The sequence below is a fragment of the Lagopus leucura genome, unplaced genomic scaffold (genome assembly GCF_019238085.1).
Source record: "Lagopus leucura isolate 7727_CA_CO unplaced genomic scaffold, USGS_WTPT01 Super-Scaffold_100036, whole genome shotgun sequence".
NCBI lineage: Eukaryota > Metazoa > Chordata > Aves > Galliformes > Phasianidae > Lagopus > Lagopus leucura.
The window spans coordinates 3245598-3268113 of record NW_024962285.1 but is presented as its reverse complement, the minus strand read 5'-3'; the positions used below and the strand labels follow the sequence as shown (position 1 = coordinate 3268113).

The 22516-nt window shown below is 44.2% G+C and overlaps 3 protein-coding genes across 7 annotated transcripts in view; 1 reads left to right on the top strand and 2 right to left on the bottom strand.

Annotated features, from left to right (window-relative positions):
* Nucleotides 1-321: 321 nt before the first annotated feature.
* Nucleotides 322-10125, bottom strand: CDO1 (cysteine dioxygenase type 1). 2 transcript variants are annotated; one of them, XM_042882877.1, is made up of 5 exons: nt 9901-10125; nt 8061-8138; nt 5989-6146; nt 3354-3523; nt 322-1088 (listed from the first exon to the last, which is right to left on the bottom strand). In XM_042882877.1, exons 1-5 carry the CDS (start codon nt 10077-10079, stop codon nt 1059-1061), a joined length of 615 nt encoding a protein of 204 aa, XP_042738811.1. In that variant the 5' UTR covers nt 10080-10125; the 3' UTR covers nt 322-1058. The 2 variants fall into 2 exon arrangements, with proteins under 2 accessions (XP_042738811.1, XP_042738812.1); XM_042882878.1 differs by lacking the exon at nt 8061-8138.
* A 9989-nt stretch (nt 10126-20114) lies between these two features.
* ATG12 (autophagy related 12) lies at nt 20115-22166 on the bottom strand. Its single transcript, XM_042882850.1, has 4 exons — nt 21950-22166; nt 21663-21799; nt 20930-20992; nt 20115-20582 (listed from the first exon to the last, which is right to left on the bottom strand). The coding sequence occupies exons 1-4, from the start codon at nt 22128-22130 to the stop codon at nt 20523-20525; spliced, it is 441 nt and encodes a 146-aa protein (XP_042738784.1). The 5' UTR covers nt 22131-22166; the 3' UTR covers nt 20115-20522.
* Nucleotides 22167-22246: 80 nt separating this feature from the next.
* AP3S1 (adaptor related protein complex 3 subunit sigma 1) overlaps nt 22247-22516 on the top strand; it is a 51532-nt gene continuing 51262 nt past the window's right edge. For all 4 annotated transcript variants that reach the window (XR_006181109.1, XR_006181110.1, XM_042882828.1 and 1 more), the window contains exon 1: nt 22247-22382. Coding sequence is in view for 2 of the 4 variants with exons in the window: in XM_042882828.1 (XP_042738762.1) it covers nt 22314-22382 (69 nt within the window). In the remaining 2 variants the exon portion in view is untranslated. The remainder of the gene's footprint in view (nt 22383-22516) is intronic.

Here is a 22516-nt window from a genome sequence, read left to right as displayed (position 1 = left end):
GTTCAGTGATTAGCACAGCCTCAGTGAGGGCAGCTTCAGTGATGTTTGTACATTTAAGCAGTTAACTTTTTTTAGAGATGGTGATTTCCTTGTAGTTAAATTTGAAAATAAAACCAAGCACCAGTGAACTCAGTGGCAAATCTCCCACCAGCTTAATTGGCATCAGGATTCTCTGCGTGTTTGAAATAATTCCAGGTTTCTAAATCCTTATTTAAAGGATTATTGCTTGAGTAAGTCTTTTACAGTTATGGCCAATGTGGACATTAATAAAGGGTGATGAAAATCTCAGTTACAAAGAGAAAAAGGCTGAAAACTATTAAATCTGTGCACAAATCCAGTTTTATTTCAGTTACCTGGAAGGACTTCAGTAGCTACACAGAACACTTTGGAAACTGGACATCAGCTGTGTTAAGTATGATTAGTCTTATTAAAACCCCAAATCTCTGCCCAGTTTTGAAAATCACTGTGCATGAAGCATTTTGCTGCTCCTGTTTAAAACAAGATCTGACAAATGAAATTGTAAAAAAAAAAAAAAAAAAAAAAAAAAAAAAAAGTAAAAAATGCACAAAACTATCAAAATGGCTTAGATCATTAAAACCTAAAAGAGTTAATTAAAAAAAAAAAAATCTGCTGATTGCATCTAGTGTACTACTCATAGGTACAAGTGACTGGAAGCTTACAAATGTACGTGGTTATTAATTACACTGAGAATTTACATACATCTAGGGCCATTAAGTAGTGCCAGATGATGTTTAAAACCCTATTTCTGATACTCTCAGTGTGCTAACAGAAGCAGAATCAAAAGGAGGCTAGAATCAGAAAACAAACTACTTAATTCTGACTTGGCAGTAGCCCAAGGAAAGGCATCTAACCTCTGAAGTAGTTGATGGCACTAGCTGGCTTAGTGTCCCGTGATCACCATTCACTCAGGGAAAATGGGGGTTTGCTGGAAGCTGCCCTAGTGTACATCTACACACAAAGTATACAAAGAGCCACACGAGTCTTCTGTCCCTGGTTCAACATTCAGCAGGTCTTGTGCAAACGCGTGCTGGTGCTCCTCAGTTGTTCTCCTGTGGCATTGCCATGACCTGCAAGTGAAAAGGACAGGTTGCTGTTTTAAGGAAAGAGGCACTGAATGTCCTTGCTCTTGGTGCACTAGTTCTCTGTACTGCTCGCAAGGCATTCCACACATTTTATAGAGGGTGCTCTGAACATGATCAAAGCAGTCTTGTCATCCATCAGCTCTGAGTGTGACCACGAGCAAGGCCTTGGCCAAAAAGGCAGCTGAAGGGAGCGGACCCCTCAGGCCTGAGCTCACAGCCGTCTGATGGAAGTGGGAAGTCCAGCCTGAACAGCAGGCTGTAGTGAGAAACTGCCCTCCCCAGTAAGACCAGTGGCAACAAGAAGTGCTGGTGTGCTTTGGAACTGAAGGCATTGCCAGCTTTACCTCAGGAACTTTCGCATCAGAGCTCTTACAGTTTGTACTCAGACTGTGTCAGATGTAACTTCCATGGGCAAGGCTATGGTAGCATAAGGACATGCTATTTTAATTATTAGACCTACATGACTTATTTACCTACAGAATTTACTCCAGAATTAATGAATTAAAACTCCAGCATAGCTAGAAAACTCTAGAGATTTACCTGAATGTTTTACTTGCGAAAAACGGGAAGCACTGAACGTGCTTTGGTTAGGCAGATTTCACTAGTAAAAGATATATATGCGTGCTTCACCTTACACTCTCTGTATTTTTAACTGATAGCTCTCTTCCTTTTGTGTGTCTTTTCGAGATAAGGTAAGCAGAAGGAAGCCTGAGTTTCCACCGAGCTTTCCAGAAACCCTCACGCTGTCCAGAAGGCTTTGGTAGCATGAGGTCATTTAAGATGACTGGGTGGCCCAGCCCAGACGCTGCTTTTCCCCTTGCTTCAATTTCATCTGCAGCATCTCATGGAAAAGACCCAGTGACTAAGATTTACCTCTGTCCAGCAAGCCAGATCCAATTCCCCACAAAGATACAGGCATTGTCAATTGTTTATAGATTAAGAGTAGCAAAACAGTCCAGGACTAGTTTTGCTTGCTGTCTTACATTTTTCATGTTCAATAAGCGCTTAAAACAAAAAGGAAGCAGGCAAATACAAAACTCCCATATTAATTTTATTAAATATTTTTTCACATAATTTCCCCTAGAAATCTGAATTAGAAGTTTGGGTTTACTTTCTCAAAGACCTTTCAAAAGTGTGAGTATTAAAGTTTGTGTTTTAGCCATTTGGTAAAGTAATCATATAGTGTGACAAGCTTCCAATAATTTACACTGTTCTCACTGATTACATAAAAATTCAACACGATCTTACTTAGGGCTAACTCTGTTAAACTACTGAATTTCTGGCTTCTGTGCAGGGTGAAATTGTTCTGCAACTAAGAGAACACAGTCATTGAACTTCCCATATGGCTGACCAACAAGAATCTCTTTTCTCCCCTTTTAAGAGGTTTGGTTTCCCAGTGCATGGAATAGTGCTAGCAGGAGCCCTAATAAGCTCTCACAGATGTCCTAGCACAGTCTCCTAATGCTTATGTTAAGATTTCTATTCTACCCAAATACAACCTCATGCAGTTGCTTAAAAATGCAGACAACAGCCAACCAGCCAACTCTTTCTCAAATCATACTTTTTCCATTTCAAAGTTTCAGTTGTGAAGAATTATATTCAACTTATTAAAAAATGCTTCAGTTCACTGTAAGTTACGAGGCTTAAAACATCTGACTTGAAAACTGGTGCTTTTTGGCAGAACAGTTTATACGGGAAATGTTACACATGACTTAAACTGGATAAAACGATCTGGCCTCTTTGCTGTTTTCCATTGACTAGGTTGCTTTTACCATCATTTGCTGCCTGAAGGCATGCAGCTAAGGGCCAAGTTCTCATTTCCCAGCACAGAACTTATCTCCTGCTGACCAAAGGGAGGTAGGCTGTTTCAGCACTCGCACAAATTGGTCAACTGAGTCCACAGGAAAGAGGAAATGAGGTTGTGGGCTCAGCAGCCAAATCCAGCATCATCACCCACATGTGGCAAGTCCTCAGATTTGGTTTTCCCATTTATAAAATACACGGCTGTGTTGCCCTACTCTCTTCCAAAGCAGAGAACTGCACACCAGGGGGTTGCTAACAGAAAAACTGAGTGGTGTTTGGAATCAGGCTTTACACTGATGCGAGGCATGAGTATCCCAGGAGCTCCTGCCTGAGCTGGGCAGGCCCCAGGTCCACTGCTCCCACATGCAGGGGCAAGAGGGCAGCCCTCAGCCCCAGCCCTGTGCTCGGAGCTGAGGGCTGCTGGGGAGCGCACTGCCTCCTACTTACACAGGGAGTCCTTTCTCCAAACTGGCTGTAGAAGGTCATCTTGACTTTGTGCTTGTGCCCCGTCCTCTGGTCAAAGGTGTTGCAGCTGTCAAAAGGCGGGCTGTACAAATGCAGGCTGACAGCAGTCTCTGTGTGGCTGATGTTCTCCACACGGTGCAGGCCAATGGTGTCTACACAAGTTGCGGCACGAAACAAGAAGTTGAGTTAACAGGCAGATTTAATGAGATCTCAAATGCCTGGGAAAAAAAAAGTTATCTAAACTTAAACCAGTGAGCAAGCCAGTTAGGCATTCCTGCACTTTTAAGGGCAATGCATAACTCAGTGCAGGGAATCTGACTGCTGATCTCCAGCACAGGTTCCTGAAAACTTCAAATCACCTTACAGCCTTTCACACCTCCCATAATGCTGGATTATCTGCTACTGGCTGGGGGCCAGTAGGAATACAGAAAAGCCTGAGGACAGCCTGTCAGCTGTTTTCAAGCTATCATTTCCAAAGGAGCTCAAGGTAATTTAATTTCCTCAGAGATGCTGTTATAGATCCTCTAGAGGCAGGACAGTTCATGTTTCTTAAAAACATCAAGATGTTCTTCAGGGAGGAAGTTTTTGTATTTCTAATCCTTAGCCCAGTTAACAAGGACGTCAGTCATGTTGTCAGCTACTTGTATCTGGGGCAGAGACATAGTTATCTTCTGTTGGAGGCATCTGTTTACTAATTAATCTTTCCAGAGTGTTAGTTTGGAGCACAACAGCCTTCTCATTTGTCTGGTCTTTTGAATAAGGTGACAAATTACTAGTGACTGGCACACTCCCAACCTTAGCTGAATAGCAAGCATAATTGAACTTGTAATAAAACAAGGCACTGTCTGTTGTGTGGCTACTAACAAAGTAATGGTGCCTGCTGGAGCAATGGAGTAGAAATCAAGCAGTCACATGAAAATGTAAGGTATGAAGAATCACATCCACCCCCAAGAGAACATTTCCATTCTGCAATAAATTTGAGATTTTGAGTTACGTAGAAGAGACCTTGTATTCAAATTCATGACCCTACTGTAGAAACAATTCAGGCTTTCGTACCTGCACTGATTTGTTATATAATACCTACACTGGTATTGCACAGTGCTCGCATATTGCTCTGAATCCTATGGGCACTTTTAACTTTGGTAACACTGGAAGTGTAAGCTCCAGGTGTCATTACCATAATTTATTTAGATAGAGGATGTGCTGTCCTAATTCTGTGCACATGCAATAGACTTGAACTCAGCTGAGTGGATTTTAACCTCAGAAGTAAAGTACAACAGTAGCCAAGAAGCATGCAGTGAAAACATGAAGCACACTGTTGAAGTATTTCAGGTAACCAACACACCGCCAGTGTTTTCCTTCTAGTTGTTTTTTATCTATCTGCTTTATTAGTCATTTATTTTTAAAGCAAACTGTCAGCCAGGAAACATGTCAGAGATCCAAACTGGCCCAGAAAAGCAAATATCAAATTTGTTTTAAACAACAGAGAAAGTTTGGATTAGTTGCACATGCAGTATAATTCCTTGCAAGGGAAATAGTTGCACAGTGAGGAAGATCTATACAAGCATGAGAACCCCTTGGCAGCGGTGTGGGAGCAACCCTTTCATCAGCAGACATGTCAAGCTCCTGTCTGCATTTCCTGCCCTGTGGATTTTGTGATTTCAGTTAACACAGCATTCCTTTAACAAAGGGCTGCAGAGTCCTGCTCTTGCTTCCTCCATGCTTAATACACAGCTCAATATGAGGCTCTGCTAAGGAGCTCCAGGGCTCAGCCCCACCAGGTGCATGCTCCAGCTTCTAAGCCATCACGCAGAAGCAATCACACCATCACACTACTCAGCAATACTCACTGCCCTTCAACACGACGTGTGATGTCTTTCATAGGATCAGACCATGATAACCAGCTGGTCACTACCAGATGGCCTTCAGCACAGCACAACACACGCTGAAACCATGGGTACGCACAGCGGCACAGCTGTAGGTATCTGGGCAACCATACTGCTGGAGACTTGGCTGTCCCATGAGGTGAGGCAATCGTTTTGTAAACTGAAATGCTCAAGTCTGCCCAGCTGTGCTGACACTGCACTTCAGCACTATGCTCTCCTGATGGTTTGGACAATAAACCTGGGGATCAGGGCCTTTGCTTCTGCCTGCTCCGTGTACTCCATCAACAGCTTTTGTATTTTTTGTCCCAGGATTTCCACTGCTTACCAAAAGGATTACTTCTTTGGAAAAAAATACAAAGATTAAGATGATTAAACTGTCAAACCTTTAGTTCCCTTATTTCTCACAAAAACTCCAAGTTTATAAGCAATTTCAGATATTTATTAGGGACACAGCTCTGAATGGAGAAGAGGAGCTATCTAGCACATCTAAGCATCAAGCAATTGTTGCAGTTATGAGCGAGTTGAAGGACTATTTTATTTGTTCTACCGAACGTAAATGCGCAGTTTTGTGCAGAATCTAAAGATCCCTGTTCTTTGACAATCATGCAAAATGCCATAAGCATCACACTATTAGATGCAGGAGACTATTTAGAGAGCACACAAACTCTTTTGCTAGAAATGGGACTCAAGGATAAGTAGTTGTCAAACAACAAGCTATTAGAAGAGCTTACCATTAATATAGGCACATTGATTTTCTCTCAAAACTCGCTCTGATTTCTTAGTCATTTCACCATTCCCTTTTTTCTCAGGCCATTCAAACAGAGTCTCCTTTAGATTTCCCTGGAGAATCTTCATAAAGCAGTGTGAATCAGTGTGGTCATGGATGCTGCTATATATGTGAAAAGAATAACCAAACTCAGAAGGATATGCATATTTAAGTACTGCAAGCTACACAGATGGCACAACATACAGTATCTGGATGTAGCCTAAGAATTATACTCAATTGCACATGGGTCATGCACAGTAACCTTAGGAAAAAAGAAAAGAAAAAAGGCAAGGACATCCAGAGGCACTAGGATATACCTACTTAAAAACAACCTGTTAGAACCATACTGGGATAAGTTTACACATAGCAGGATTTAAGGAAGCATCAGATATTGGTCAACATGTGACCTCGCCAGGGAAAAATACAAAGGAAGTCTAAGAAGGACGGAAAAAAACATCTTTAGAACAGCAAACTCCTGTGGGCCAAGAAATAGAACAATGCTTTCCAGTGATCTCCGGGCAGAGGCCAGAATAAACTTGCAAACACATCTGATATTTGCAGATTCACCATGTTCCCCCCAAAACGTGGGATAACTTACTGACTTCCACTTAATTTCTACAGAGTCTTTACTGTTGGGGTGCACAGGCACTTACTGAATAAAGAAAACACTCTGATAAGTACAACCAGCTATAGTAACCTGTTAATTTCACTGGTATGGCAAAAATGAACAAAAACAGCAGGATTTGGCACAATCTGTGTGTTTGCTTGGTCTGTCTCCTTGTTCAGAACTATTTGCTACAACTGGAGATACGTGGGCTGGATTTTATTTGGTTTTATTTTTTTTAAATAGAGGACTAACTGTTAGAGCAGCCAGCAGACTGGGACAAAGGGAGACATCTCCGTTCACTGGGCTGATGGAGGAAAGGGGAATTTGGCCTCTCTGAAGCACAGTCCTATTGAATTTCAATTAAAAACTTGGTATTTGTACATTACTGCTTTCAATAAACAAACTTCTTTAAATGTTTTATTTCTTCAATAAAAAAAATCATCTCCTCTACGAAGTGAGATGTCAAAAAGGCAGAGCTTACTTCAGGCACGGAACACTTCACAAATGACACATTGTCACAGTCCTTCCACAAGCCATGAGAACAATCTGATCCTCCTCACATAGGAAGCAGAAATCTGCTTGTGGTCTCTGTCTAGCTCTAGTAAATGCTCATTCAACTCAAACAGAGATTGACATAAATCACAGCCTTTGTGACAACAGCCCCGAAGGACCAGCAGTGGTGGACTTGATTCTTACATGTCTCTGGGTATAACTTCAAGGCATCCAGTAGAGAATACCACAAAAGTTCGCTATGCGTGCTCGATTAAAACAAACAAAAGCCTCGTCCTCGCAGCTGCCTAGAGCTGTTTTTATATAGAAGGCCAAGCAGCCAAAAGTTTTGTTATTTCACGTCGCATTTTGGCCAATGTTTTGTGAAGAACCCTCCGTGGGACAGGTCCTTCCTTCAGGTTGTAGGACACACAGCTCACAGGGAGGAGGAGGGATGCCTGAGCCCACGGATCAGAGTTCTCACCCAGATGTACTTCTATCGTCATGTGGCAAAGACTAGATTGAAACAACACAGGAGAGCAAAGGCTGCTTAAACTGGACCAAGTCCTGCTTCTGCAAAGCCTCTCTCACTGCAAAGTGAGGCAGATCTCCCAGAACCAGCACGGTCCATCCAACCTGCCCTACCCCCAGGACCCACTGCAGTACTGGATTAAAAATGTTCTCCCAGAAAGGGAGTTTAATTGGCAAGAGTATTTATCCTAAACGCTCTAAAAAAGTCCGTGAGGTACAGCCTTGCAAAAACTAAACAAACAACCAAGTATTCAGGACTGCTATCCAAAATGAATAATGACCAGTTCTGTACTGCTTAATTTCCAGGTGTTTTCTAACAGCTCGTGCAGGGCTGATTATTTTCTTCTTCTCATTTAACAATGAAAGATACAGTAGCTTTATATCTGTTTGCTAAAGCTTTGAATACAAACCTGCCATGTCCTTCACCCCAGCACAAGATCATCAAGTTGAACTTTCCATTTCCATTGTCCACAAGATTTCTTGTGTATCTGCAATATAAAGTGTTTGCTTTTCTAACTGTACTGATATGCTCATGAAAGACAAAATTATATAAACACTGCTATACAAGCGAGCTGCAACATAAAAACCTTGTTACTGAAAGAAAAGTTTTTCTTGGAAAAAGTGAAGTTGAACTTTAAAGCTGTTTTTGTGAAAGTACTTTTTCCTCAGCAGGTAAAAATTGGACATGGTTAATATTTAACAGCTTTTGAATTACATAGATAGATCAGAGTTTGGGAACTGTGAGTCTAAGACTAGAGTGGTAGACAGGATCAAATCAAAATAGCTATTGAATGAAGTCACTCCAGCAGCTGGCTTATAATTAGAAACAGAAGACTGCTATGAAATAAGAAAAATACATGGTAACATCATTCTACAGCTATTTTTTGGATACTCTTGGCTCTTTCTCGTTACACAGCATTCACTTGAACTAGGCCAAAAAAATAAAAATAAAAAAAAGTCAGGTTTTCACTTAGAACTTTGAGGACAAGGACAAGAGTATACACCTCATACCATAGTGTTCTTGTGCTTAGACCCATACCAACGGGTCTAATTTCTGCCAGCATTTCTCTAGCTTAAAGGTAGAAGACAAAATACTTGCTTTTAAAAGCTTTGCAATCAGTGTGTATTCCAGAACATTATTTGCTCTTGAGGTTTGAGGGGGTTTTCTGAACAGCCACACTGGTTTCCTTGCACCCCTGGCATGCCTTTCCCACTCACCACACGCCGCTGAGAAGCTCCCTGCAGAAGCTCCCTCCTTTCTCTTTGCCTGGCAAATTGCTTGCCATACTGTGGCTCTATTGATTCAAGGCTCATGCTTCTAGCTGTTACAGTGCAGATCACCCATTGATTCTGTGTTAGCTTTAGTCATGATCATTAGCACTTTGCCAAATAAATCAAACTTATGCCCTTTAGAGATGCCTTGCTTTTATCTGAATTATGCAAGCACAAACACGCAGAAACTGCCTGATATCAGTTGATTTTGTAATAGTTTCTTCTTAATCCCACTCTATTGCAACAAAGATGGGAAGCAGACCATATTCAAAGCATAACACCTATGCCAATATGCTGCCTTTTAGCACTCATAATCTTTGTGTGCTTTAGATAGGGATAATTTCTCCTACCACGTCAGAGCACAAGCTATCAATGCTGGCAAAGGAATGGACTCTCCAAGTGCTGTTATTTCAGTCAGCAGGTCAGGCTGCCAGGCAGGCTGGCATTAGAAACATTTCTAATCCTTACTTTCCTTAAGTTTGTGATTTGTCCCAAACAGAGAAAACACGAGATGAAGAGAGGTTAAAAACCCCAGACCACAGCAGCGAGGTGAGAGGGAAGAGTCCGTTCGGTCTGCAAGTTTCAAGGAAGATGCTCAGACAAAATCCACCTATTTCTAAACGCAAGAGAAGGGAGCCACCAGCGGCAGGACCAGCCCAGCTGTCGCGCGGCGGATCGAAGCGCCCGCTAACCGCGCCGTCCCCCGGGGACGCAGCGCAGAGCTTCGCCCCGCGGAGCTCCGGAGCAACGCCCCCCGCTTCACCCCCGCGTCCTCTGGGCCCGAGGGGACCTGAGCCGGGCCGCCTCCATTGGCCGCCGCCGCCCCGCCCGCTCTCCGCCCCGGCTCGGCCCTCCGGGGGCACAACGAGGACCACCGCGCCCAGGTCGCGATGGCGGCCCGAGCCCGGCGTGCCGCCCGGAGGGGCTGCGGCGGGGGTCGGCAGGGCGAGGGACGCGGCGGGGCCCCCGCTCGCCTACCTGTACTGGTCGAACTGGGCGTACTGCAGCCACTCGTCGGGGTTGCTCTCGTAGGACTCCATCAGCGCCTGCACCTCCTCCACACTCACTTTGTCCTCGGCGAAAAGCCGGTGGAGGATGCGGACCAACTCCTCCAGGCTCCCCGCCTTCCACATCTCCGTCTGCACCGGCTGCTCCATCGCCGGTCACCGTCCGCCGCGCTGCCTCGCCCGGCTCCGCCGCCCGCTTTTATGTGGCCGGGAGGCACGGCGGGAGCTGCCACCGCCCCGGCGGGCGGAGGGGCCGGGCGGCGACGGGCGGGACCGCGGCCAGGCCTGCCCGGCCCTGCGGCGGCACAGACACCGGCGGGCGGGGCTCGGATCCCTGCCGCCGCGAGCCCCTCGGCCGGGGACGGCCGTGCTGCCGCCGAGGGAGGAGGCGGTGATTTCAGGCCGGCTTTGTAAGGTTTGCAAGAGCTGAATCTGTGCGTTGCAACCAGGAGACTCTGCTAACGATAGCAACGGCCACTGCGTGGCTACACGAAAAGCATCCCTTCTTTGCAGCTGAAGGGCAGGCGAAGAACGAGCACATCACTTCCTTTGGTGGGATGTTCAGTGTTTGTTGATGTCCAGGTATTTAAACACAGGAAAAAACATTATGCTTCCACTGTTAATTCCAGACACTTCAGAACTTTGATTTGTTTGGCACAGCGTTGATGGCATCATTAGAGATGCCTTTAGATGCAACAGGGGGGGCACTTTGTACCTCCCTGTGTTACGGTTGAGGGCTAGACTGGATTTACTTCCTGCAGTTTCACACTGCAGCTGTCGTTGGTTGTAGCTCACTCATTAAGCTGCAAACATAAATTCTTTCAGAATTATATATATATATATAAATTATATAAATATATATAATAAATTCTTTCAGTTTTTTTTCTTTAACTTCATTACAAGATTGATATTCTTCTAGTATACTCCTTCCCTGTTCTCCTCCCTTTTGTTCCTATTCACATCTATTCAGGAATATTTTCACTCTGAATATTTCAACACGAGGTGTTAATCCTGAAAACCTCTGAAGGAGTTCATTAATTGACTGCATGAAAATCATTAGGAACAATGGTTATGGATTTTTACTCACTGCACTGACAGAAATGGCACAAGGATCCGAGCTCATATACAGCAGTTGATGCTGTATATAACCTCAGTCATAGAGGCTGTCTGCCACTGACAAACTAAATAGAGTGTGGTAATCCACGCAGAACTGGAGTTGTCTTCACGTTATCAGTTGCCCTTTTTTGAAGAAGTATATGGCATTATTCCCATTTCATTTCTTAAAATCATCCGTTTATACTCCCATAGAAATTAATTAATGCTCATGTTCCTCAGCTATTCACTGGAATACTCCTCAAGTCTGTAGGAGGCTTTATTCCATCAAATGTAATAGATGTTGTAACTAAGTTTTAAAACAAAAAGCATATGTCCATTCTAAGACTGGCTACTTGAATCTAGTTTGAAAAGGATGCCCAAAGCTACTGAGGCAAACAGCACAGTGGTTTTTGTTTTGTTTCTCTGATAAATGAGCCCTTTTCCTTTGCTTAACAGTGGCACTCAGTGGCATCTCTCAGAGGAGGAGACACATAATCATGTTTGGTGCTGCTGAATCTGTGTGGTGCTATGGCACCCACAGGATGCCAGCATTTCTATCTGAAATGTATGCAGATAGCAGAGTGCCTGCAGTGGACAAATACACTTTGGGCTGGAGCAAGAGCAAGCAAGGGAAGAAGTGTAAAGGTCTGAGGATTTTTTTCCTGTGTTTCACATGTCGTCCTTGTGAAGAGCAGAGGGTTTGCACAAACAGTGAATCATTCTTGCACTTGTTATGACGTGACTTCACTGAGAGGCACAGAGGAAAACAGCAAACTATTCCTGCTGATGGTTAGAACTCTGCCGTTGACGACGGGAGGTTAGGCTATAATCACAGAAACACTGCTTCATAGACAAATGCCTAACCACTCAGCTCTTACCAAGGACAGGTGCAGGCACTGTGAGAAGTCTTTGGACGTGACATCGAACACCAAGTGAGACACCAGTTCATGATCCAACTTGTTATTGGCAGCCCACCTCTTCCGGCTGCGCAGCTCAAGCGCTGACCTCAGTTTCTTTGCTTCTGCTGGGCAGTAAGAGAAAGTTAGGACCTACAGCTGTAGTGCATGTTGAAGGCATTGCAGGCTTTGGTGCTGTTTGTGTCTCAGTGGCAGCAGCTCTCTAAGAAGGGTTAAGAGAACAGAGCGTGTGGTCACAAGTCGGTAATAGAGAAAAGGTTAATAATCCTCTCCAGGGGTACTTGCCTCACTTGCCCCAATGTATCGCATTTACAGACCCAAAGATTTACAGTATGGTTGCTACCTTTTTCTTTAAGTGATGTAAGGACTGTGCCCCGCATCTGAAACCTCAGGTGACTCAGCCTACGACACCGGTGCCTTTTATTCCTCATGAACTCTTGGATAGATGCAATTTGTACAGAACACACCTTTTGGGTTAGAACCAAGAGGAAACGTAAGCAAATATTCATTGCAAATGTCCAATTGGCATTTGGAAATATATAAGAGTATGCCATCTAAAACAGCAGTTCCCAAACTCTGATCCGGAAGACAAAGCAAAATGATGAGATACATCCAGATGGGCTGGGCCGTGCTGGGGCTGTGGAACAGCACTGCACGCATAACCTGGGGAGACTGATCCTGCAGTGTGCAGCAGGCTTGCTATATGAGAATCTGCAGCTTGCAAAACGATTCACTAAAGGAGTTTGAGAATAAGTCATATTATACATCATGCAGTGAAATCAATCAGACTACAAAACACAGTGATCAGGGAGTGAAATGAGTGCAGTGTACACCGAGTCTTGCCATATGCTGAACACATGGGTCGCTGCTAAGCAGTGTGTGTGCTGCTGGATGAGGGAAAACGTGTGGGAGAGCTGCACGGCATAAACCATACAGGCTCCTAAAGTAAGTAGTTTGATCCAATTTCAGTGTGTGGTTGGTGTGCCGCATGAAAGGTGTCTATGTTAGGAACAAAATATAAAAGACTGGCACCCATACCCTCTCTGTGTGAGAACCAAATGAAAGCACACTTCTGTTTCTTTAGATTTGCAGTACTTAGCTGAGAAAGCTAAATAAAGTCCTTCCTAGACTTCTCTGCACTGATGGTATTTACTGTGTGGTTTTGTTTGGATCTATTCTCTTCTGTGAGGTTTCCTGTTTCAGAGCTGGAGAGCTCTTAATGCATTTTAATTCCCGAGAGCTGCCAAGGTTCTGTTACCAAGTTCTGTTACCAAGCTGGGTTTGAGGGAAAGACATTTTTCTGCTCTAACTTCATATGGGGACTTTTGCAGCTGGAACAACTAACTGTACCCTCTTTGATTTTTTATTTTACTATTTTTTTTTAATGCTAAAGCTCTCTGTGCCGTGATATTTTAACACTATTTTCACATAGTCTGGTATGTATACATAAATAATATGCAAATAAAACAGTTCTGTGAAAAGATGTAGAGCAAGGACCCGGACTCCTGCACTTTTCCCTAACTGTTACTATTTAACATCCATCGGGCATGCCTAGTAAGAAAAATCATTATTAAATTTAGACAAGCAATTGTTACTTCCCTCACCACCTGCAATCTGATCGCAGAAAGAAGTCGCAGCATCTGGCTGTCAGTCTGCATTTAGAGCAGGTATGTATGTGATAATTACAAGGAAGGAAAGCTGCAGAGCCATTTCTAAATATATGTGAGGTTTCTTCTCAAGTTCAAAGAGGGACAGTGTTTTTTTCCCCCATATTTATCCACTTTTTTTTTTTTTCTTTTGTTTTTCTCTTGATGTGGATACATGGAAGCCAATCTCACCTGTGTGAACTGTGGGACTGTGTATCCACCAGTAAATATGCCAAGGACTGCCCTCTGGTAGAGGTAAGCCAGCAAAGAGCAGTTTGCAGCTGCTTATTAACCTCTTAGACTCCAGAACAGGCTGGCAACATGCTAACTACCTACCAGAAAAGGCACCTTGATAACTGACAAATTGCAGGCATGCCAGAATCTGTGCCTGCAACTCTTCCACCAATTGACTGCACTGAAAATGGTGCTTCAGTGCCCCAAAAGTTTTCTGGCACCACTGACTCCAGTAACACAGATGTGGTGTGACTGGCTTAATGCTGAGCTTCTAACTTACTCATTTTGGTGCTTTTTTAGTCAATAATGTAATTAATTCAACTTTCCTTTATGATTATTGTAGGATGAAAAAAAAAATCCGTAATGAATTCTTGTCTCTCTGGTTAGCAAAGCATCAAGTCAGAGTTTTATCATGAGTAAAGATTAGTGAGGAGCACCTGGCACCTCATGGGTTTATAGCTGTCGAAGCAGGTGCAAACCAGGAACAAAAATAATAACTAGGATATTGCAATACTTAATCTTGGGAGCATATTAAGTACAGTACTAGCAAAGCTGAAGCGTGATCTCAGAAAATAAGAGCAATCACATTCAACTTGCTTTGTTACAGATTTTCATTCTCTTGATAATCCAATAAAAAACAAAGCCAAAAATGTTTTTAAATGTACAGTGCTCTTTATAAAAGCTAGCATCAAGTAATAATCATCCTGCAAAACACAGAGCCAGTAGCATTTTCCCAATTCTCTGTCTCATCTACACATAGGAAGGTGTTGTAACATGACAATGCCTTGCATGACCTTTGTGCAGTATCACTGAGGAGTAATGGGGACCTCAAGATGCTCAAGTATGGAATAGGATTAAAGCATATGTAACTAAATTGGAGTTGGATCTGCAAAATAAGCATGAACTGCAACAGCGCACCAATAGTGGACCAACAGAAGCTGCTTTAAAGCTGAACGGAGGGTTGCAGAATTGATATGTGATTTTTTTTCCTCCATTTTAGTATAAATCAGTACACTCAAGATTATATTGGTGGGAAAGGTGGCAATTAATACATGCACCTCTTTGTTAACCAGCAGTTCTTCAGGAATTAAAAGGAGAGATGGCATTTGCACAATATGCTCACAGTAATGTAATCATATATATGATCATTTTACTGCTAATGCAGCTCAGTTTCAAATAGCTCCTTTATGTTTTCAAGACGCTTTTAAGATTAGTTCAAGCTCCAGATTATAACTTCACAATTAAGACCAGTCTCTAAACCATCATCTGAATAATAAATCGTACACAATGCCTCCCAGTTCAGAGGGTTTGAACTTGATAACTGTCGCTTTGGAAACAGGATAACAATTTTGCGTATGACTGTTCGGCCTCAGAAGACCATGAAGAACACAATATTTCATGAATCCACTGTAACAGTTTTCCTTTCCAAGAAATATCTTTACTTCCCAAGCTTTAAAAATAATTTACCCATTTTTTTTTCCAATTTGCCTGCTCGGTTCATTCAATTACATAAAATCAAATAAAGTGACTACATTGCAAATGATGTCACATAAGCATCTTTGGGTGGAACACAATGCTCTTCTATGTGAATTGACACTTTGTAGGCCTATTTTTTTTCTTTTTCCTTTTGTCCTCTTAAAAGCTTGTCCAAAATGTCAATCCTTACTTTGATGCATTTTTCCCTCCTACTGTAACAGTTAATGTTACTTTGGCACAGCCAGCAGGGAGGTGATCATCCCTGTCAGCTTCAGGCTTGCAAGGCCCCATCTGGAGGACAGCATCCAAGCCTGGGGCCACCAGCACAGGAAGGATGTGGAGCTGTTGAAGGGAATCCAGAGGAGGCCACTAAGATGATCAGAGGGCTGGAGCACCTCTCCTGTGAAGAAAGGCTGAGGGATTTGGTCATGTCCAGCTGGAAGACGAAAAAGCCCTGGGGACACCTCATTTTGGCCTTCCAGTTCTTAGAAGGAACTTATAAATCAGGAGAGAGATCACCTTTTTGCATGGTCTGATAATGACAGAACAAGGGGAAATGCTTTTAAACAAAAAAAAAGGTGAGAGTTATGTACGTTGAAAGTAATGAAAAGCTCAAAGTAATGGCTCTTATTTTCATTGAAACTACAACAGATACAAAGAGCAAAACAACACCATTTGATAGAGCAAATACTCAGCTACAAAACACCATTTTTCCATACAGTCACCATCATTTTTGCCAGTGATGAGTAGGAGCCTGCATGCTGCTGTCTCGCTCCAATTTATAGGAGGGAGAGGAGGTTCTTTTATTACCTCTATACCCAGTGTGAGATTAAGAAACAACGGTTCAAATGTTGGTCCAACCAGTTTATTACAAATCTTAATTAGAGAAATGGGGAAGGGGAGGACGGACACTATTATGAATTAGGGTAATGGGGAAGGAGGGTGATAGAAAAGATAGAAAAGAAGAAGCAAGGAGTCTTTATAGGAAGCAAGAAGGAGATGGTCACCACCGTGGATCCAGCGTAGTTTGTGGTTCAGTCTTTGATCTTCAGTAGTGGTGGGTTGTTGGGCATTGTTCTGTTGATGACAACTAGAACGACGACAACCACGGCGATGATGGCCCCTTTTCGATGCTTTCAAAGTGGTTGAGTCAGCTGTCTTTGGAGTGACAGCTTCTGGCTCCAGGATCTCAGCAGGAAATTCCTTTGTTCCTATCTTCCTGGCCTTGCCAGCAGATAAGAGGGAGCAGGGAGGTGCCAACTTGTATCTTGCCTTCACAGGATACAGTGATGTCGTCCCCCAGTCTCCCAAAACAAGCTGGAGTTATTTGGTCACAGGCTAGGTCTTCTGCCAGTAAACAGTCCTGAGCACTATCTTCCGAAGGCAAACAGCTAAAATTGTCCACACAGTGATGTTGATTGCCATACAACAACACCCATCACTCATCTTCTAGACAAGTCAGTCTGCAAGTGTGGAGTCTTGCATCTGGAGAGGAATAATTCCATGCACCAGTACAGACTGGGGGATGAGCTGCTGGAGGGGAGCTCTGCGGAGAGGGACCTGGGTGTCCTGGTGGACAACAGGTCGGCCATGAGCCAGCAGTGTGCCCTTGTGGCCAAGAGGGCCAATGGCATCCCGGGGTGCATTGCAAAGAGCGTGGCCAGCAGGTCAAAGGAGGTGATCCTCCCCCTCTGCTCTGCCCTGCTGAGGCCTCCTCTGGAGCACTGAGTCCAGTTCTGGGCTCCCCAGCACAAAACAGACAGGGATCTCTTGGAAAGAGTCCAGTGGAGGGCCACAAAGATGGTGAAGGGCCTGGAGCATCTCTGCTATGAGGAAAGGCTGAGTGAACTGGGTCTGTTCAGCCTTGAGAAAAGAAGACTGAGAGGGGACCTGATCCAGGTCTATAAATATCTGAGGTGTGGGGGGCAGAATGGCGAGGCCGGACTCTTTTCAGTGGTGAGTGGAGACAGGACAAGGGGAAACGGCCGGAAACTGGAGCATAGGAAGTTCTGCACCAATGTGCGAAGGAACTTCTGTACAGTGAGGTGACGGAGCACTGGAACAGGCTGCCAGGGAGGTGGTGGAGTCTCCTTCTCTGGAGATGTTCAAGACCTGCCTGGATGCCGACCTGTGCGACCTGCTGTGGGGAACCAGCTTTGGCAGGGGGTTGGACTCGATGATCTCTGGAGGTCCCTTCCAACCCCTACAATTCTGTCATTCTGTGATTATCACAAGAAATACCTCAGGAAGCAAGCTTTGAGCCAAAACAAAACAAAACAAAAAACAACCAAAGAAGGATTCTCACAGCTGCTCTTGTAAAAATCTGCATGGCCATCCAGTGCGTGGCTTTTTGCTCACATTGCTGTCACCACTGCTAAAACTCATCCACTGCCTCACTGTGCTCACATCCTCTGTTTGCCCATAAACATTCAGCAAGCATCAGTGAATGTCAGTGGGCACTATCTCTCCCACACGGAGGAATAATGACGTACCTTGGCTTCAATTACACTTTCAGGTCAGAAAGCATTCTTGGTTGGACCGCCCCTCTGCTGCCATCTGTCGCACAGCTATGAAGTGCACAGGAACACTGGGGGAAGGCTCAACCAACCTCTGCTGCCTTAACACAAGCATCCTGCTTGTGACGTTGTGGCTCACATAATGAAATGGGAGGCTTTGTTTTCAGATGGGAACTTATACATACGGATATACAGCAGCAAGGCAGTTGGAAAAAAACCCAACACTCTATGAAGTACCGTAGAATTAGTTACTAGAAGGTAGTGTACAATTGAGAGAATATTCATGCTTTTCTAATCAAATACATATCAGGAACAATTTGGTACACCCAGGCCCACTGCAGACAGGGAGAGTCCCCTGTGATGTGCATTTGCATGGCTTTCTCCACACATCTTGAACAATCCTTGGTTTCTGATTCAATATGTATCCGTGCATACGTATGTGCTTCTGCTGAACACACTCCAAATCCACAGCAAGGGGTTGTTTTAGGGTAGCATCACCCCTCATAACTTACTGCAACCGTATGACCAACAGAATTCTGCAAATAATGTACTATTTTAACTATTTCACTTGTTAGAAATATGGAAGTTTAATAAACTTGACACCAGAAAATCTTTTTATGAGGGTTTTACTTTAATGGACTACTGCCACTAAAGGGGTAGGGCTAGTATGCACAAATAAACCAGGGGATAAAATTTACCTTGGATTCAACATGAAGAATAGATGACTTCTCTCATTAGCTGTAAAGATATGACAAACTATAGTCTGCCTTCACCTAAAACCCTAGTGGGGTTTTATTTTCTTTTTTAAAAAACAAACCTAAAAACAATGCAAATTCTTGCATCATTCCTGAAAAGCATATTTGCACCACATCAACTGTTCCATTGGTTAAGATCAAATGAGGTGAAAGGCACCAATAGAACAAACAGACTATCAGCTTATCTTGGGCAAACACACTGCCACACAGGAGAGCAAACTGTGTACATTTACAGCGTGGGCAAAGTGGACATATTATGAAAAAGACAGGGAAAAAATCCAGCAGAAAATATTACGCAAGAATCTTTGTCCTTGTGTACCCTCTAGTGGCTACGCAAGGTTACTCTGTCTTACAGTAACCAGCAGGCAGTTTCTTCACCAGCAGGGAGGGAATTAGCACCTGCTGCTACATTAGCCCTGCTACATCAACAAAGATCCAGAAGATCAAGGTTCTGAACAGTGAAAGTTACAAATCATTTGAAGCATTTAAGTTCGCAAACAATTCTGCCTTGTTAACTGAATGCAACACTGTTACCTAAATTTTCTACCAAAAAAAAGTGATAATTCTCATAACATGTACAACACATTCAGGGACTACACCCCAAGTGTTTGGCTGCATAGAAATTGCAGCAGGTCAGTAGATGAACTGAGCATTGGTTCTTCAGAAGTTCTAGAAAGACAGATACAATTTGATACGTTGATTACATCACTTACAGGAGACACAGAAATTGCATGAGACAGCAACAAATGATTGGGGCTATTCCACAAGCATGCTTTTAACTGAAAGAGACTGTTGTGATTGCATGTACTGAAGAAGTGGATTGTATCAAGGACCAAGACTGCCATCTGGTGTAACACCATGCAAGCAGTCAACTAACATTTACTTTAATACAGCTTAAACAAGCATAAGTGATGGTACTACAGACAAATCTAAAATGAACAAGCAGAAACAAAATTATCCTCTCATCTCCACTGTCAAAAAACAAACAACAAAAGTAGTAAAGCCCACACAAACCACCACACCACCCCTAACCCTCCAATAAATAAAACCTTAGCACTCCAGTCAAAGTACCAAGTCCACACAAGGATTTAAAAAAAAAAATCCTCATTACAATACATAGTACTAGGATATAAACCAAATTATGTTTTGCTGCCTGAACATGCTACCAGTGAAGCAGAAAAACAAGAATGCCATAAGGGGCACAGACTGAGTAGACTAAGCACCTCATATCATGCAAACTGCTTTTGCTAGCAGTTAAATAGTGGCAAAAGTAAGAGACCAGCAATCACTCAACTGTTCAGCCTCCTACGTAGTAATACACAGCTTCACAGGAGGAAGTATTTCTGTGGCATTTCAATATGCAGTGTTGTTTAAATAAGATACATACACCGCCAATGTGAAGACAGCACAGGTTGAATATCTGCATATCAATTTTCAGAAAAAAAAATCTTCTTGAAATTAAATTTGTGATAACACATGCTCGAGATGAAGACTTCAAAAAGTAGAGAATACATATAACAGATGTACACGTCCAGAGCAAGCTGAATCCCAGGAGGTGTGCAACTCACATTGCTTTTAATAAAAAGGAACTCTTTTGTTCCATACAGCATATACAGAGACAGTACTGCCCAGTCCTCAAGACAATCATGAAGAAGCTTCCCTTCATTTGCAGTAACTGGGAGCTCAGCAGCAGAACAGCTGGCTCTATTCTACAGATAGCACATGCGGTGTTTTTTTGTTTTGTTTTGTTTTTCCCCTGGACCCAAAATGAACATTAGTGAAAAGCTATGCAATTGGACAGCCTCATCAGTTCTTCCTTCACCCTATTCAACTGCATCACTTTTTCTAAGTGTAAAGTCAAGCAGAAATCCCCAAATTCTTTCTTTGTGTTGGGTTCCAGAAAGTCAGTCCATTCATTTTGAAAATCACACCTAAGCAACACTATTCTTGTGATTCATCCCCATGCCTGGGTTTTGCAATAATGTAGTACAAGCTTGCCATCACTTCCAAAACACTGCAAGAAAAAGAAAACGAAAGCTATAAGATTATTCATGGACCAGCATATGCACAAAGCAAGAAGAAACCATCTAGGTAAATGTGTTGTGGAGTAGAGACATTCATAACAAAGCTCTCCATCATAACCGGAGGCATGATGTACTTTATGGGAAGGACTGCTTTTCCAAGGATTGTATGAAGTAATGTCTCTTTAATTCTAATACAGACATAAGAATGTCAACCCTGTTACACTAAATTCGAGATATTACCAGCATCACTAGGAGCAATAACATATTTCAAGTGGCAGAAGTATATTAATAACTCTGTTCAGCATGTTTGGAAAAGATATTTTAAAACAAAAATCACCTCATAGAGGGTCCCAACTTCCTGGTCTGGAGATGGAGCAAAGGATTGGTTTACATATATAAACTGCAAGAAAAGAAAACAAGTGAAGAAACGTTCCTTCTAATTTCTAACCTAAATCTCCCCTTTTTGATTAGAACAGTTCCCCCTTCCATCACTCCCGGAGCTGTGTAACAAGCATAATTTTAATTTTGTATTTCAAATAAAAGCTTAAATGGAAAAGCATAAAGATACTGGAAGTACTGCTAATTGTGAAGTCAGCACAATCCTGTTCCTGAGTCTGCTGCAACCTTTCTCAGGACACTTGGGATTCCAAAGGGAGGAAGGAACGGCAATGTACAGCAGTGCAATGCTGCCCAGCTGCAGACATCCCTGCACAAGCCATCTGGAAAAATTAAACTGCTTGCAAAAGAAACTCTGAAGAGAGCAGCCATCAATATTCACAAAATCAACCCAAAGACTTCAGTTTTTCCCAAGTGTTCCTCCTGTACCCCACGCTTCTAAGCTACACTTGAGCACACAAACCTCTCCCTGGAACACACACAGCTGCGATCTGACAGCACAAGGCCAGAAGTTGAGATGGTGCAGAGGGCACCTGGTCCATCCAAGCAGGCACCGCTCCCGGGCGCTGCTCCTGCCCAGAGCACGCAGTGGGGAGCACAGTGAGGGACATTACTGCTGCCTCACACCAGGCCTGGTGCTACAGGCTCAGCCCTGCAGGGCAAAGGCTCCGTACCAGCTGCTCAGATGCCATCAGCTTCAGGAATTTCTTGATGAAGTCACACAGGCCCTGGATGGTCCGGGTGCGCTCCACAGCCCACTTCTTGGTCTTCATAATGGGGGTGTCACCCACGGCCTTCAGCAGGACGTCAACTGGGAACGGAACGGCGTTAATGGCGGCTGAGCCAGGCAGTCAGGGGCCGCCGCCTCTCGCTCTCGCCGCTGATTGGCCCTCGCTCCCGCCCGTCACCAAGCCGTCCCGCCCCTCGCCCGCCCTCCTCTCCCGGCCCGCCGCCCCATCACTTTTTTTCTTGGAGTCACTGGCGGGCTCCTCGTTGCTCGGCGAACCGGCAGGGGAGGCGGCCGGCTCTCCGACGCCCAAAGCCGCTCCGCTCTCCGGGGTTCTTTCCGGGGCCTCTTCCCTGGCCCCGCTTCGCCCCTCGCTCTGCGGCGAGGCGACCGCCCGCTCCTCCGCTTCCGCCATACCTCCTCCCTCCCATAGGCGGAAGCGACGTGAGGCGCGGAGTGGCCCCGCCGCCACGCGGCGTTTTGTCCCTCGCGGGACGCCGCCTTCCCAGTCACGTGCCGGGGGCGGGGCGCGTCACGTGCCGCCGGGGCTGTTCCGTCGCTCAGGGCTGCGGCTCGCCGGAGCGCCGCTGGCCCCACCATGATCAAAGCCATCCTCATCTTCAACAACCACGGCAAGCCGCGGCTCTCCAAGTTCTACCAGCGCTACGTATGGGTGGGGCGGCACCGGGGGCAGGGGCAGGGGGAGGGAGGGAGGGAGTCGCGTCTTGAGGCGTTCGCTGTGCGGGGAGGGCTCGTTCCCGGTTCCCGGTTCCCGGTTCCCGGTTCCCGGTTCCCGGTTCC

Coding starts and splice junctions, on each gene's coding strand:
- CDO1 (XM_042882877.1), bottom strand. CDS start 10,079: ATGGAGCAGCCGGTGCAGACGGAGATGTGGAAGGCGGGGAGCCTGGAG. Junction 6,147..8,060: donor TGGGGTGAAGGACATGGCAG/GTTTGTATTCAA, acceptor TCACATATATAG/CAGCATCCATGACCACACTG. Junction 1,089..3,353: donor TTGGAGAAAGGACTCCCTGT/GTAAGTAGGAGG, acceptor TTTCACTTGCAG/GTCATGGCAATGCCACAGGA.
- ATG12 (XM_042882850.1), bottom strand. CDS start 22,130: ATGGCGGAAGCGGAGGAGCGGGCGGTCGCCTCGCCGCAGAGCGAGGGG. Junction 21,800..21,949: donor CAGTGACTCCAAGAAAAAAA/GTGATGGGGCGG, acceptor TTCCGTTCCCAG/TTGACGTCCTGCTGAAGGCC. Junction 20,993..21,662: donor TGATGGCATCTGAGCAGCTG/GTACGGAGCCTT, acceptor CTTTTCTTGCAG/TTTATATATGTAAACCAATC.